Here is a 12,500-nt window from a genome sequence, read left to right as displayed (position 1 = left end):
CAATAATAATAATGATGATGATAGTAATAATAATAATCTAAAGATTAATTTCTATATTATGTATTTGATTGACAGATTGCACATGTATATTTTTTGTGCTTTCACTAAAATGCAGTGATTTAAAACAGCGTTTTGAGGTTTATGAAATCTTTGTCAAATATGAAAAACTTACTCCAGTGAATCAGGTTCCAGTTTAAACTGGAGTTAAAGCTACATAGCATTAGTCTGATTAGCTAGCATGATATTTTAAATAGAAAACACACAGAGAATCATTTCTCCCTTTTTTTCCTCTTGTGGTTTTTCAGAACTCTCGTCGTCACCGTCTTTCATTCCAGCAAGCACTAAGTGTCCAGTTTTGATACCCTACAGCTTTGTGAATGGAAATGAAAACACTGTTCTTTAAACTCTGTTCTTTTGTTAGCATTATTTTGACTAAAGCTGTATATGTTTCAAGATTCAAGAACTTGATGCATACACTCGAGCTCCTCGTACAGTGACCTCGCTCTCTCGACCTCGAGTCACTGAAATGATTGATTAAAAGATTGTAAATAATAAATTAAAATGTTTATAAGTGCACGGTGTTGAACTGGGCTAAAATGTATCATAAACAAAATCTGACTGGTTTGAATTCTACTCTTATTTATGACTGTTAGTGTGGATGTAATGTAACTTTAAAGGGAATTTTATTCTAAGCTGCTTAGATGTATTAATTTATACAGCTTTAAAACAACAACAAACAAACAAAAAAAAGCAGGTTATTAGATTTTGTGGTCCGGACTGAACAGGACTGTGTTTGGTGTGACGCGCAGGCCGCACGCCCTCGCTGCTTAGCCTCAGCGTTGAAGGCACTGGGTCCAGACAGATGGCCGATACAAAAACATTTAAGTCCGGTTTACGATTGATCCTGACTGTGTTTGCATAGGCCACAAAAGCAATTATTCTCTGAATATAGCTCCGAGTGGCCGGCCGAAAGCAGACAGAAACACCAGGAATTAGCGCAAATTGCAGACTTTGGCGCGCGGTATTGGATGACAGGTTAGCCTTTAATGAAGGAGAAAGCAGGGGTAATTAAATCTGGACGGGGCTTTTGTGTGGCCCCGAGCAGGCACGAGAGGAAAGAAAGTGGCAGAAACGGTCCGGCGTGACGCTGCTCTGTCATTCGAAACCGTTCTTCATGAGCGCGGGGTGAAGGGCGAGAAGCTATCTTAACTCCATCAATCCTGCGGACAGTTACAAACGACCTTTCACTTTCCATAAGGCTCCACGTGCGCTGAGAGGGAGCGACATTTTTCTGAATTTTAGCCGATTTTTCGAGGCAACCTCCGTGCAAACGGTTCATTCTCCCTTTCTGCGATTTAAAGAAAGTGAAATGCTAAACGCTGCATGTGAAATAAAGAGACTCGACACTTTCGGGGACGTTCCTGAACCGGGCCTGAGGCTCTCTCACGGTCAGCTTCAGTAAAAGGGATTGTTTTTTGGTATTATTATAATGAAAGACTTCTGTTTTAACAATAAAATGTTTTGTTTTTTAAAAGGAAATGTTGATTTTACAGATTGTTCTTTCTCTTGCTTTTGTGTTTTGTAGATACACCAGACAGATAGCAGACCATCTGCAGCTCAGAAGCGTCTGCGTGAGACCAAGAAGCAGCTATCAGAGCTGAAAAAAGAGGTGATGATCCCTGTGTGTGCGTAAAAAAGTCTTTACACTGAGTTACATATAGAGACTTTTTATTACACTTTCACTGAAGATGTTTAGAAGATGCTGAAGGTCACAGAGTTCTTATCTCCAGGTGTGTGGTGATCCTGTGGACTTGCACCACTGTGTGTGTATCTATCAGTTCTTCTCTAAATCCAGTCTAATTAGCGCTGGCTAGTTATTCAGTGAGCTAGCATTGTAACAGAAGGTTGTCAAGGTTTTCAAGCATCCGAATGCAAATAGCTAGTTTACAGCACCTTGGTATCTACAGGAGCTACATGACTATCGAGTTCAACACTGATTCCGTCTATTCACACAACCACCTCACTGCCCGTCCCTCATCCGTCCACTCAGCCACCTCGCTACTCATCCTCCATTTCTCTGTCCCTCCACCCAACCTGTGCCCTGATTATCCAACCCAACCTACCATCCATCTCTGCTCACTCACCCATCCATCCATCCTCATGCCTATCCATTTACCCATGGATTCATCCATCCACCCATTCATTTACCCATCCTTAAATTTATGCCACTTTTCACTATAAACCCAGTCAATCCATCCATCCACCCTTCCATCCACCCATGCAGTCATCCATCCATCCACCCATGCATTCATTCATTCATTCATCCATCCACCCATTCATTCATTCATCCTTAAATTTATGCCACTTTTCACTAAATACCCAGTCAATCCATCCATCCATCCATCCATCCACCCATCCTTAAATTTATGCCAATGTTCACCTATAAACCCATTAGTCCATCCATCCTCTAACCCCCCCCCACCCATCCATCCACCCATCCTTAAATTTATGCCAATGTTCACCTATAAACCCATTAGTCAATCCACCCATTTACCCATGCATCTATTTTTACACCCACTCACCCACCAATCCATCCATCCCTCCACCCATCCTTCGATTAATTCAATCCCCCCAACCACCCACCCATCCATGCATCCATCCCTCCATCCACCCATCTATCCATCAATTTAGCCATCCGGCCACCCACCCACCCACACATCCATCCATCCACACATCCATCCATCCATCCATCCTAGTTTTTAGTAAACCACACTGGACTGTGTTTTTTCTCTGTGTGAACAGAAACAGAAAGAAGTGGAGAAGCTGCGAGAAGAAACCGCAAAGCATGAAGCGCTGATGAAGGAGCAGGCCGAGGAGCTTCAGAGAGCTACCTCAGAGAAGAGAAACCTGGAGCTGGAGCTGACCGTAGTCACTGAAAAACACAGAACAGCTCAACACGAGGTCTGTCTGCTCACACTCCCCTACATATTACTGTAGAACCACACCAAGGTCATCACCACACTTTCCCTCATCCAGGCGTCCAGCCGAGATCAGGTGATTCTGCAGCTGAGGGCGGAGCTTCGAGTCTCGCTGGAGAAAAACCATGGAGTGCAGGAGGAGGTGAGAGAGGAAGAGAGAGAGAGAGGAAATATGTGGCGTAAATTCAGTTTATGTATGACGGGAGTCCAGTGTGGAGGAGCTGCAGGAGCGGAGGTTGAAATCTTCTAAGCAGTTTTGTCATTGTTATACTGACTTCAGCTGTTTGTGTAAAAAGCTGAGCTGGTCTTAGGAGGTGTTCAGAGGAAGAGGAGGAGGAATGTGTGAATCTCCCCTGACCCTCGTGCAGCTCATCGCCACCCACTTGTTTACCGATTCATGAAAAATGCATGAGTGTGTGTTTGGAAGCTGCAGAATAATTTTCAATATTTAGCCAGGCTATGAATACAGATGATGTTGAACTTTTGTGCATTGCGGTACTGTGTGTGTGTGTGTGTGTAGCTGGGGCTGCAGGAGGCTGAGGTCAGCAGGCTTAATGAGAAGGTGAGGAAGCAGCAGGTCCACTTACAGGAACTGAGAGAGATGTGTCGCCACGGAAACGCCCGGATGGACAGCGAACAGCACAAAGCACAACAGCTCCAGAGTCAGCTACAGCTCACTCAGCAACAGGTCAACACACACACACACACACACACACACACCCCTGCTCACTGCTAACACACCCTACTCACGCCCACAAACGTTCTTTTTTAATCAATTATTTTGTAAATTCGTTATCTAGTCATTAAAATAAAAATGATTATAGTGTACATTAAAGACACAGGAAATGTGAATTTGAATCACTTTTTAGTTTCATAATATAAATAAAATATAAATATACTTTTATTAAAACAATTATTCAAGAATATTTTAAATAATTAATAATAATTTTGATTATATTATTATTAATAGTCATCATAGTAATAAAACTTGTTTTTAAAATAGAACAAAATGGAAGAAACTATCCACATCCTTAAATAGAGAGTCTATGAATATGCAAATTAGGAACACCCCCAAACCTAATACATGCCCCGCCCCTGGTCCTTGGTTAGTTATGATGCATGGTCTTCATTTGCATATTAAAATAAGGTAGTCTATTATAATGTATTTTATACCGCATTGTACCACATCAATAAAACTAAGTTGAAGTGTTAGTTAGTATTTTAGCTTTTAGATTTGTTTTATTAACCTAGTTAGTTAGGTTATTTGTTGATTTGTCACTTTATTTAGATTTGGTTTTATTTGGTTTGATGACTTTTTTTGTTTATTATTATTATTATTATTATTATTATTATGTTGTTAGCTACTTGGTTAAATTTGGGTAGTTAGGCATGCTTGTTGATGAGTTAGTTGGTTAGTTTGCCAGTTATTCTGTTAGTATAAGTTATTAGTTTGATTCCATTAGTCACAGGGTTAGTTTTAGTCATTTTATTCTTTTAATGTTTTATAAATTTGTTAATGTTGACTGGTTTGTCAGCATGTTGAAGCGTTTTAGTTAGTTTACATTACTCATTAGCTCTTAGTTGGCTTAACTGTTACTTTTTATTGTTTTTATTTTATTATTTATGGTCTTTTTTTATGGTATTGGTGAGCGGGTTAGTTTTTGGTTTATTAAATTGTCAAGTTGTTTTTAGTTGTAGTTTGTTTTCTTTTTAGCTTGTGTTACTTGTTTAGCTAGTTGTTAGTCAGCTAGCTCTCTCTGAGGAGTCAAATCCCAGAAAGAGTCCAAGAACCCCTCAGTGCAGTAACAGAGGTCCAGGAAGTAGAGACGTCTCAGGTAGAACATCTCATGTGTTCAAGTTACAGGAGGAAACAGATCAGATCCAGCTCCACCCCCTGGACTTGCATGCACATTGGCAAACACTATAATGTTTAATGTATTAAAAAATCTAAGAGTAGAGGCCAAGGTGAAACATTTTCAGGATTAGAACTTCTTGCTGACCCAGATCCTCCCGCACCGTGTCGTGTTTAGCTGAAGCGGCAGGCCGAGAACGTGGAGCGTCTGCAGGGAGAACTGACCGCCTCACAGCTGGACCACGCCGCCGACGCAGAACGCTGGACTCAGAGGAACCTTCTCCTGCACAAAGAGGTCCAGCAGCTCCAGGAGCAGAACCTCCAGCACACACAGATCCTCAGAGAACACGGAGAGAAGCTCGCAGAGGCCGAGCACACGCAGCACCTCGCCCAGGAGAAGGTAAACCTACAGATGTGTCCATCACAGGAAGTTAGAGATTATTGCTCTGAGTGCTCACTGGCTGCTGTTCAGACTCTTTTCTTTCTCACTATAACTCTGTGTGGAATATTTTCCTGCAGAATGAAGACAGCTGGAACCTTTTAACCTACTTTATTTTGGGGAAAATGAAAAATCGCTGCTGTTTTTCCTGACTGAAATGAGGGCGGTTTGGTGAACATTTTGGTTTTAATAGATGCTACTGGAAAAATCAGACACACTTAATTCAGTTTCTGACTCTGGCGCTGAGACACGCGGTCATTAAACCACCGCATCGCAGCTCCATGTGATGAGCAAAAAAGATTCAAAAAAATAAAAAGGCAGACAAATTCGACACTGCAGCCCCAAGGTCAGCCGGACGCCCCTCTCCGTTAATCAGCCAATGGAAATTGCCATTTTAATCACAGGTTCTTTATTACAGTCAGAAGAGGAGCATATCAAAGCCATTATGTACTTTCCGAGTCATTTATCAAAGGAACGGGTGGGGGGGGTTTGGGGGGTATCTCTTTAAAAAGCGAGAAAACATTCCGGCGATAATGTTGTAACGGCATCAGACTGTGAGGTCACGAAAACAGCTCCGGCGCCTGGAATGTCAAATATTCCGAATGAAATTAGAAGCAAAATAAGATAATTGGATGTTTGATCACCGTGATTGTGTTTGACTCAAATACGCTTTAATTGTGTCCGTTTTGTGTACTCTGGCTCTGCTGCATTCATCTGCTTTCAGAGCGACTCGGGGTTTGTGTGTGTGTGTGTGTGTGTGTGTGTGTGTGCGCTCAGTCCCCGGTCAAGATTGGTATCATTTACGCCAAAAATAAGGTTTATTGTGCGCTTTCCCTACAAGGTTTCCCTACAATGTTGTCCGAGAAAAATCGGTCAGACAACGCAGCCAGGACTCGTAACACCTCTCACACACCTCAAGGTTCTTACACAGGTCTGTCTCTCTCTCTCTGACATTCTTTTCATTTTTTCCTTTATTTTATATTATTTTTATTTTATATATTTTGCTTTTTTTTATTGGTAAGGATTTTTTCCGTCTTTATAGATCTAACTGCATTTCTGACTTCACACAAATAAAAGACAAGCAAATAAATGATAGATAACGTTACATTTTTGCTTATGTACAGCAATACGTAACATATACAATACACAAAAGTAAATTAAAATAAAATTTTATTTTTAATCAAATTAATAAAATGAAAATAAAATGTTGAAATAAATTTAAATAAATAAAGATAGATAAAACACTTCTTAGGCCCAGAGATGCTCCGCCCCATTGCTCCTCCTCCTCCTGTCAGAGAGTCGTGATAATTTTATGTTTGATCTTCAGGTGATGGAGTATGAGGAGATCCTGAAGAAGAGAGACGCTGAGATTAAACTTCTGAGCCAGCGTCTGGAGGAGGTCGAGGACGAAGTGCAGAAGAGCAGGAACTCGTCCCAGAGTCACCGTTCTGCTCTGGAGATCTTCAAACAGAAATACACCACGGCCATGGAGAAGGTCCAGCAGCTGCAGGTCCAGGTCCAAAGGGTGGAGGAAGAGGCGGAGCTTTCTCATAAACAGGTAAAGGCTTAGTTGAAATGTAAGGATTTTATATTTGCAGTACAAATAAATGTTGATTAATAAATTAAAATGGTAAATAATGGTAAATAAATGATTGACAACAATGCCCCGCCTCCAAAACGTCTGAATCTATTGTCACAGTGTGTGTTTTAGCGAGTTCTGTGGTGTGTGTGTCAGATGTTAGAGGCCCGAGCTGAAGTTTGCAGTTTAACAGCTGAAATGTCCAGTCTGGAGTCTCGCTACGAGCACAAAGCAAAGCAAGCGGCTCTCACGGAGGAGGCCATGGAGCTGCTCACGGACGAGCTTCAGGAGGCGCTGGACGGCTTGAAGAGCCGCGAGGAGAGGAACCTGCACCGCGAGGAGGAGATGGAGGATCAGCAGAAACGGGTGAGTGATCCTCAGGACTTTTATCATCCTGCTGTTCACTTCAGCGTCAGTATCAGGATTCATTAATATCTATTATATCTATTTCTTTTCCTTCTGTTTTCATTGACACAATATATATATATATATATATATATTTATATTTATATTTATTATTTATATATTTAATGTCTCTGATGATTCTCTGGTCTGGAAATGAACCTCTTCAGGTGCACAAATTTAATTTGTACAAACCTACAAACCTGCGCTGTCCAAGGTCAAGCCAGAGGAATTTAATTTTTAATCAAATCATTTTTTTTATTTGTGTGTTTTCTGAAAGCAGATTGAAGGATGACTGTATTTTATTCATTTTATTACGTCGGGTAATGAGTTTGATTCTCTAGCTGCCTCGTGGAGACGCGTCTCTGAGTCGCTCCGTACCGAGTGCCTCTCAGCTCGCCGTGTCCTTTCACTCGAGGGCCTTGTTTTTTTAATCTCAGACTTATTCACTCGGAGAGTTTATATATCAGTGATAATATCGATATATAAAAGCTTTTTTGTGTTATTTCAGATTCCTGAAATTTTTATTAAAGACGCTTATTATTCGGAAGCGTTTCTGATGAAAGATGAACTCATGAGCCCGGTTGTTAATTCGCTCACGAGTCGACTGTACTCCTGAAATTAATAACAGCGCCGCTGATAGACTTTATACATGTTTTTTATTAACATTACACTCGTCTCTGAACGTAGGCGAAGACGCATACATTACGCCCGGAAGGTTGAGACTAGAGGTGTGTACAGGGACGGGGATCCCGCTGTTAAAATAAATAAATAAATAAATAAATAAATAAAAATAATTTCATAGACGTTATCATGAGTGATCAGATATGTTATGCTACAAAAGATAATAAATAAATAATGTTTGTTAACAAGCATGAAGCACTTTTAGAGTCAAATTTATTCATCAGAGTCTGTGAACTGGACTTTTTTCGTCCGCCGAAGCTTTTGTGATGAAGATGATGATGATGATGATGTTCAGTCACTCATCTTTAGTAACCTCTTGGTCTGAGTGATGCTGCTTTAAAAGTTGAGAAACTCTCCAAACCTTATGATTTAGGCCACACCCACTTTAGGTTTAAATCTGAACACAGCTATAGACGTTCTGTTATAATTTAATCTCCTTTAATATTTCTGCAAATTGATGCAAAATGGCTGGAGTTGGTATGGTGCCAAAACTTTTGCACCATTGTAAGCCTTCAGTTCACTTTAATTCGTTGCTTTAAACTGACAAGCAATGGGCAGTCATATTTATTCATCAGACTCTGTGAACTGGACGGTATACGGAGTTTTGCGTCCACCGAAGCTCTTGTGATGATGATGATGATGATGATGTCCATGATGTTCGTCCATCGTAGTCCAAGATGACCATCGACACACTATTAAAAGCCTGATAAACTGAGACTGGTCGTCTTTAAAGTCTTTGTTCCTGTATCTCCTGTACCCCAGACTCGACTGGAGCAGTTTGTTAGCTCGGGTTATCAGCATAAACCTGCTCGTTTATTTAGTCACCGTCAGGACACGCCCTAACGAGCTGTACTCATAATTAAAAGTTTTATATCCGATGCATTTTAGCACAACAGTCGAGTCTGTAACATTTCCCGTCCTTCGCTCCGGCTTTAGAGCCGGGATTAATTTCGACAGAACGTGCCGAGTCGATGCGATTGACTCCAATTATGCCATGAAAGGATGCTGAATATTCAAATGAGAAGAGCGGGTGATCGGCGGCCTGCCGGAGAATGGAGTTGTGGAACGATGCCAGTGGAAAGAACCACCCATTCATTAGCACCTGAGGTGAAATAATAGGCTCTCATTCAGCCGGCAGTAGACATGTGTTCTGGTGTGAGAACAAACCCCCGGTGGGCCGTTTTCTTTCTTTTCTTTCTTGTTGTTGTCAGGTCTCATCAGTAGCCGTTGGCACACAGTCAAGGTTTTGAATAACAAGGCCACATTAAAAGGCTGGAATTAACATGATCACGCATAGACAAGTTCAATAATGAGCTGCATGGTTACATACATGAGAGTAATTAAGATAATTAAATAATAATGGAGATAGATGCAAATTCCAGATTGACAGAAATGGACCCAGGGAGTAATTCCTATTTTGTATGCATTTGCTATCCATAGTGGCAGCACTTAAGGATCTAAAAGATAACCATAGCCGTGTCCAATCTGCTGAAGCTAAGCAGAACCGCTTTCATAACATCTTAGCCTGATTGTGTAGTATACATGGGAGAGAAGAGACTCAATCTGTAGGACTTTATGATGATCTTTGGTTTGCTCTTCCTGGGAGGAGAGATGCACCTTCAGATATGGCTCCTAGCTAGGACCTAAGAACCTAACCAAACCAAACCTAGAACCTAACCATCCTGTTGACACCCTGAACCTAGAGCTGCTCAACCATTTTACCCATCATGAAGCTCGATCTGAAGGTCTGCAGCAGGACATCACTCACTAAACATGGAACAAAAAGTGAAAACTCACTAACTGTTGGTCGGCTTGCTCATGATGCTCCTCTTGCTGTTCTCCTCAGGTGGAGAAGGAGGTTGCTCTGGTTAGAGCTGAGCTGCAGAACACATCCCTGACTCTCCAAACCAGAAATGAAGAACTGCAGAAGGTCCACGAGGAGATGCGGAAAGTGACAGAGGAGATGAACCAGAAGGAAAAGGAGAACCGGGTCATGAGATACGAGCTCCAGCAGCTGGGTCATCAACTTCAGCAACTTCTCTCTTTCTTCACAGAGTCAGGTTAGATACCACCTCGTTATTATCCTCTAGAGACCACCGCCTAAGCTGCTGCTACAGAACATGAATCAACACCTTCAGAACAATCAGAATCCAGAATTCAGCTGTTTACTAGAGCAAACTCCCAGTGCTGGGGTTGTGGTTGTGTGTGTGTGTGTGTGTGTGCATGTGTGTGAGAGAGTGTGTGGGAGTGTGTTATCTTGGCACTCTGTGTGTGTGATCACTACATCACAGCCTGATTGGCGTGCCTCATTAGCGGCTTGCTAATAAAGTCAGTCTGGTGCGATGGCCTGACACCACACACACACACACTCATACCTGATCACACACACTCACACTAACACACACTATCTGACACACTGCCTGTTACACTGTCCACCCCCTCGCTGCTGGCAGATCATCAGTGTTACTTCATGCCATTATTTACATTTTCCTCACATTTACACCAAACAGAGCCCGTGTTTAGAATACTTAAACACCCAAAGAAACAAAATGGACGTCTCGTAGGCGATCTAGTCTGCAGAAAACATCAGCGACACAACTGACCTGAGGATTGTAGAAGTGATATCAGATATCTGATCATCCCAGAACGTTAATCAATACACACAAAAACAGCACGGCGCATTTCTGGTAGACGGACGCCAAATAAACCTAACGAGCGCTCAGAGCTTAAATGTCAGAGATTTATATAGCCACGCTAACTTTAAATAACTAGCAAGGTTAGCAGAAAACCGTCTGGAAAACTGATTTTTCACACAAGCCATGGAGAAGAAAGATAACCAGATATATATCAGGATCTGCAGCTGGATCAGTATTAAACAGCTAGCTAGCAGTACACTCTTAATGAATACGAAATAGCAAAACTAAATGATTAATTTAATTCCACACTGCATGATTTTCAAAGTGTTTCGGATCACCATTGTTTTCACAACTATCTGTGTTAGCATTCAGTCTCTGCTGTGTTCACGCCGCATGGTGGATCGGTGACAGGAGCTTTCACACTGCATGACCACACAGTAGGAAGAATCGCCCACAACTCTGTCTGATCCGCAAGCTGCGTTTCACAACCGAACGTACGCCAGAAATAATAAGGAAATAACGCAAGATCACACGTGATGTCAGAGTTCTCGTGCGAGACTGGAAATTGAACCCCGCAAAAATTTTGCGAGCCAAATGGTCAGTGCAGGGAACAAGGATTGTGCGTTCTGTATAATTGAACAAATGAATAATTTTGTGGCTGGTCAAGCAAATGTTTCTGCTTTATTTCTGTTTGATGCTATTGTAATTTGTATTTTTTCTGATTTAACTATATTTAAGACATTTTTTCTCGCTGATATTGTGGTCTGTAACTCCTCCCCTGAACTGCCCGCTGCCCTGTATCTCGCTCTCTCATTGGCTGTAGGTCATCGCCGAGGTATTTCTTTGAACTCCTTTCACACTGCACGACTTTGAGTCGCCGACAGGTTCAGATATTTAGCATGCCAAATATTTCATGGGTGTCTCATCGGCAACTCGGTCAGATCGTGTCTTTGGTCATTCACACTGTGTGATTGTCACTCGTGTGCACGAGCTCTGATTCGCCTCAGATTTTTGCCATTTGTCGGCGACTGAAAATCAGCGCTAAAATGTGAACTCGGCATTAGTCGTATCGATGGGTTTATCGAGTATAAGGATAGTATAAGGATAAGGTATAATTTATATCTTTATAGTATAAGGATGTTACTTAGTGTTGGGAAACGATGTAACGAATGGAAGTATGCATTTTTCCGGTATATTCTGTGGAAATGTGAACGTAATCGGACATAAACACTTACTGACTTTATGACTAATTAGTAATCTGCATCATCTTCCTACACTGGAGTGAAGGGATCTATACAGGGTTACCTGAAAACGGACTGGGATTTCTAGCAGTAGAACATGCCGATGCTGGTGTGTGAGCTTCCTCCACAAAGAAGAAGAAGCGGATTGTCCTATAAATATTTCGCATGTGTTGATTGCAACAGTGCTGCGAGGATTGCAGTCGCTCCCGCTCGACACGTCTGTTAGTTTGGAAAGCGGCATGCGAGTGTGTAAGTCAGGTTAGACTGGGATATATTTACTGTTATCTGGGGTGCATGGAGAGCAGAGGTTACTTTAGGGCATGTCAGGTTTAGGATGCACATGTTTCACCCTGCTGTGCGTCTGGCTTTGTGTGTTTGCTTTAGCCGAAGCTGACATGCCCCCGCTTGGCTGTACATGTTCAATACACACGCACAGGAACTGCAGCTCACCTTAATGATGGTTGTGTGTGTGTGTGTGTGTGTGAGTGAGTGTGTGAGGGGTAATGATGCGGTGCCGTGCTGCCTGGCTTGGCTGTCTGTAGAGAACTCCTCATTTGCAGTCTGGGAGGCCTTTGTTGTTCATGCGCACAGTGTTGTTACGCAGCCTGGAATGTCTCATTAAGAATTAACGTGGCCATCCTTAGCAGGCGACAGGCAGAGATCATCCTGCAACACACACACACATACAC

At 42.0% G+C, this 12,500-nt stretch overlaps 1 protein-coding gene across 4 annotated transcripts in view; it reads left to right on the top strand.

Annotated features, from left to right (window-relative positions):
- Positions 1-12,500, top strand: part of LOC131344345 (trichohyalin-like) — a 128,710-nt gene that overhangs the window by 55,872 nt on the left and 60,338 nt on the right. For 3 of the 4 annotated variants that reach the window (XM_058376578.1, XM_058376576.1, XM_058376579.1), the window contains exons 7-14: positions 1,586-1,669; positions 2,794-2,961; positions 3,037-3,120; positions 3,499-3,666; positions 5,009-5,230; positions 6,597-6,827; positions 7,005-7,214; positions 9,781-9,994. In XM_058376578.1, the coding sequence (XP_058232561.1) occupies positions 1,586-1,669; positions 2,794-2,961; positions 3,037-3,120; positions 3,499-3,666; positions 5,009-5,230; positions 6,597-6,827; positions 7,005-7,214; positions 9,781-9,994 (1,381 nt within the window). The remainder of the gene's footprint in view (positions 1-1,585; positions 1,670-2,793; positions 2,962-3,036; positions 3,121-3,498; positions 3,667-5,008; positions 5,231-6,596; positions 6,828-7,004; positions 7,215-9,780; positions 9,995-12,500) is intronic. The other variant, XM_058376577.1, reaches the window with a different exon arrangement.

This window comes from Hemibagrus wyckioides, linkage group LG23, assembly GCF_019097595.1.
Source record: "Hemibagrus wyckioides isolate EC202008001 linkage group LG23, SWU_Hwy_1.0, whole genome shotgun sequence".
Lineage (NCBI taxonomy): Eukaryota > Metazoa > Chordata > Actinopteri > Siluriformes > Bagridae > Hemibagrus > Hemibagrus wyckioides.
Note: the sequence above shows the minus strand (reverse complement) of the source record. Positions and strands in the feature narration are given on the sequence as shown.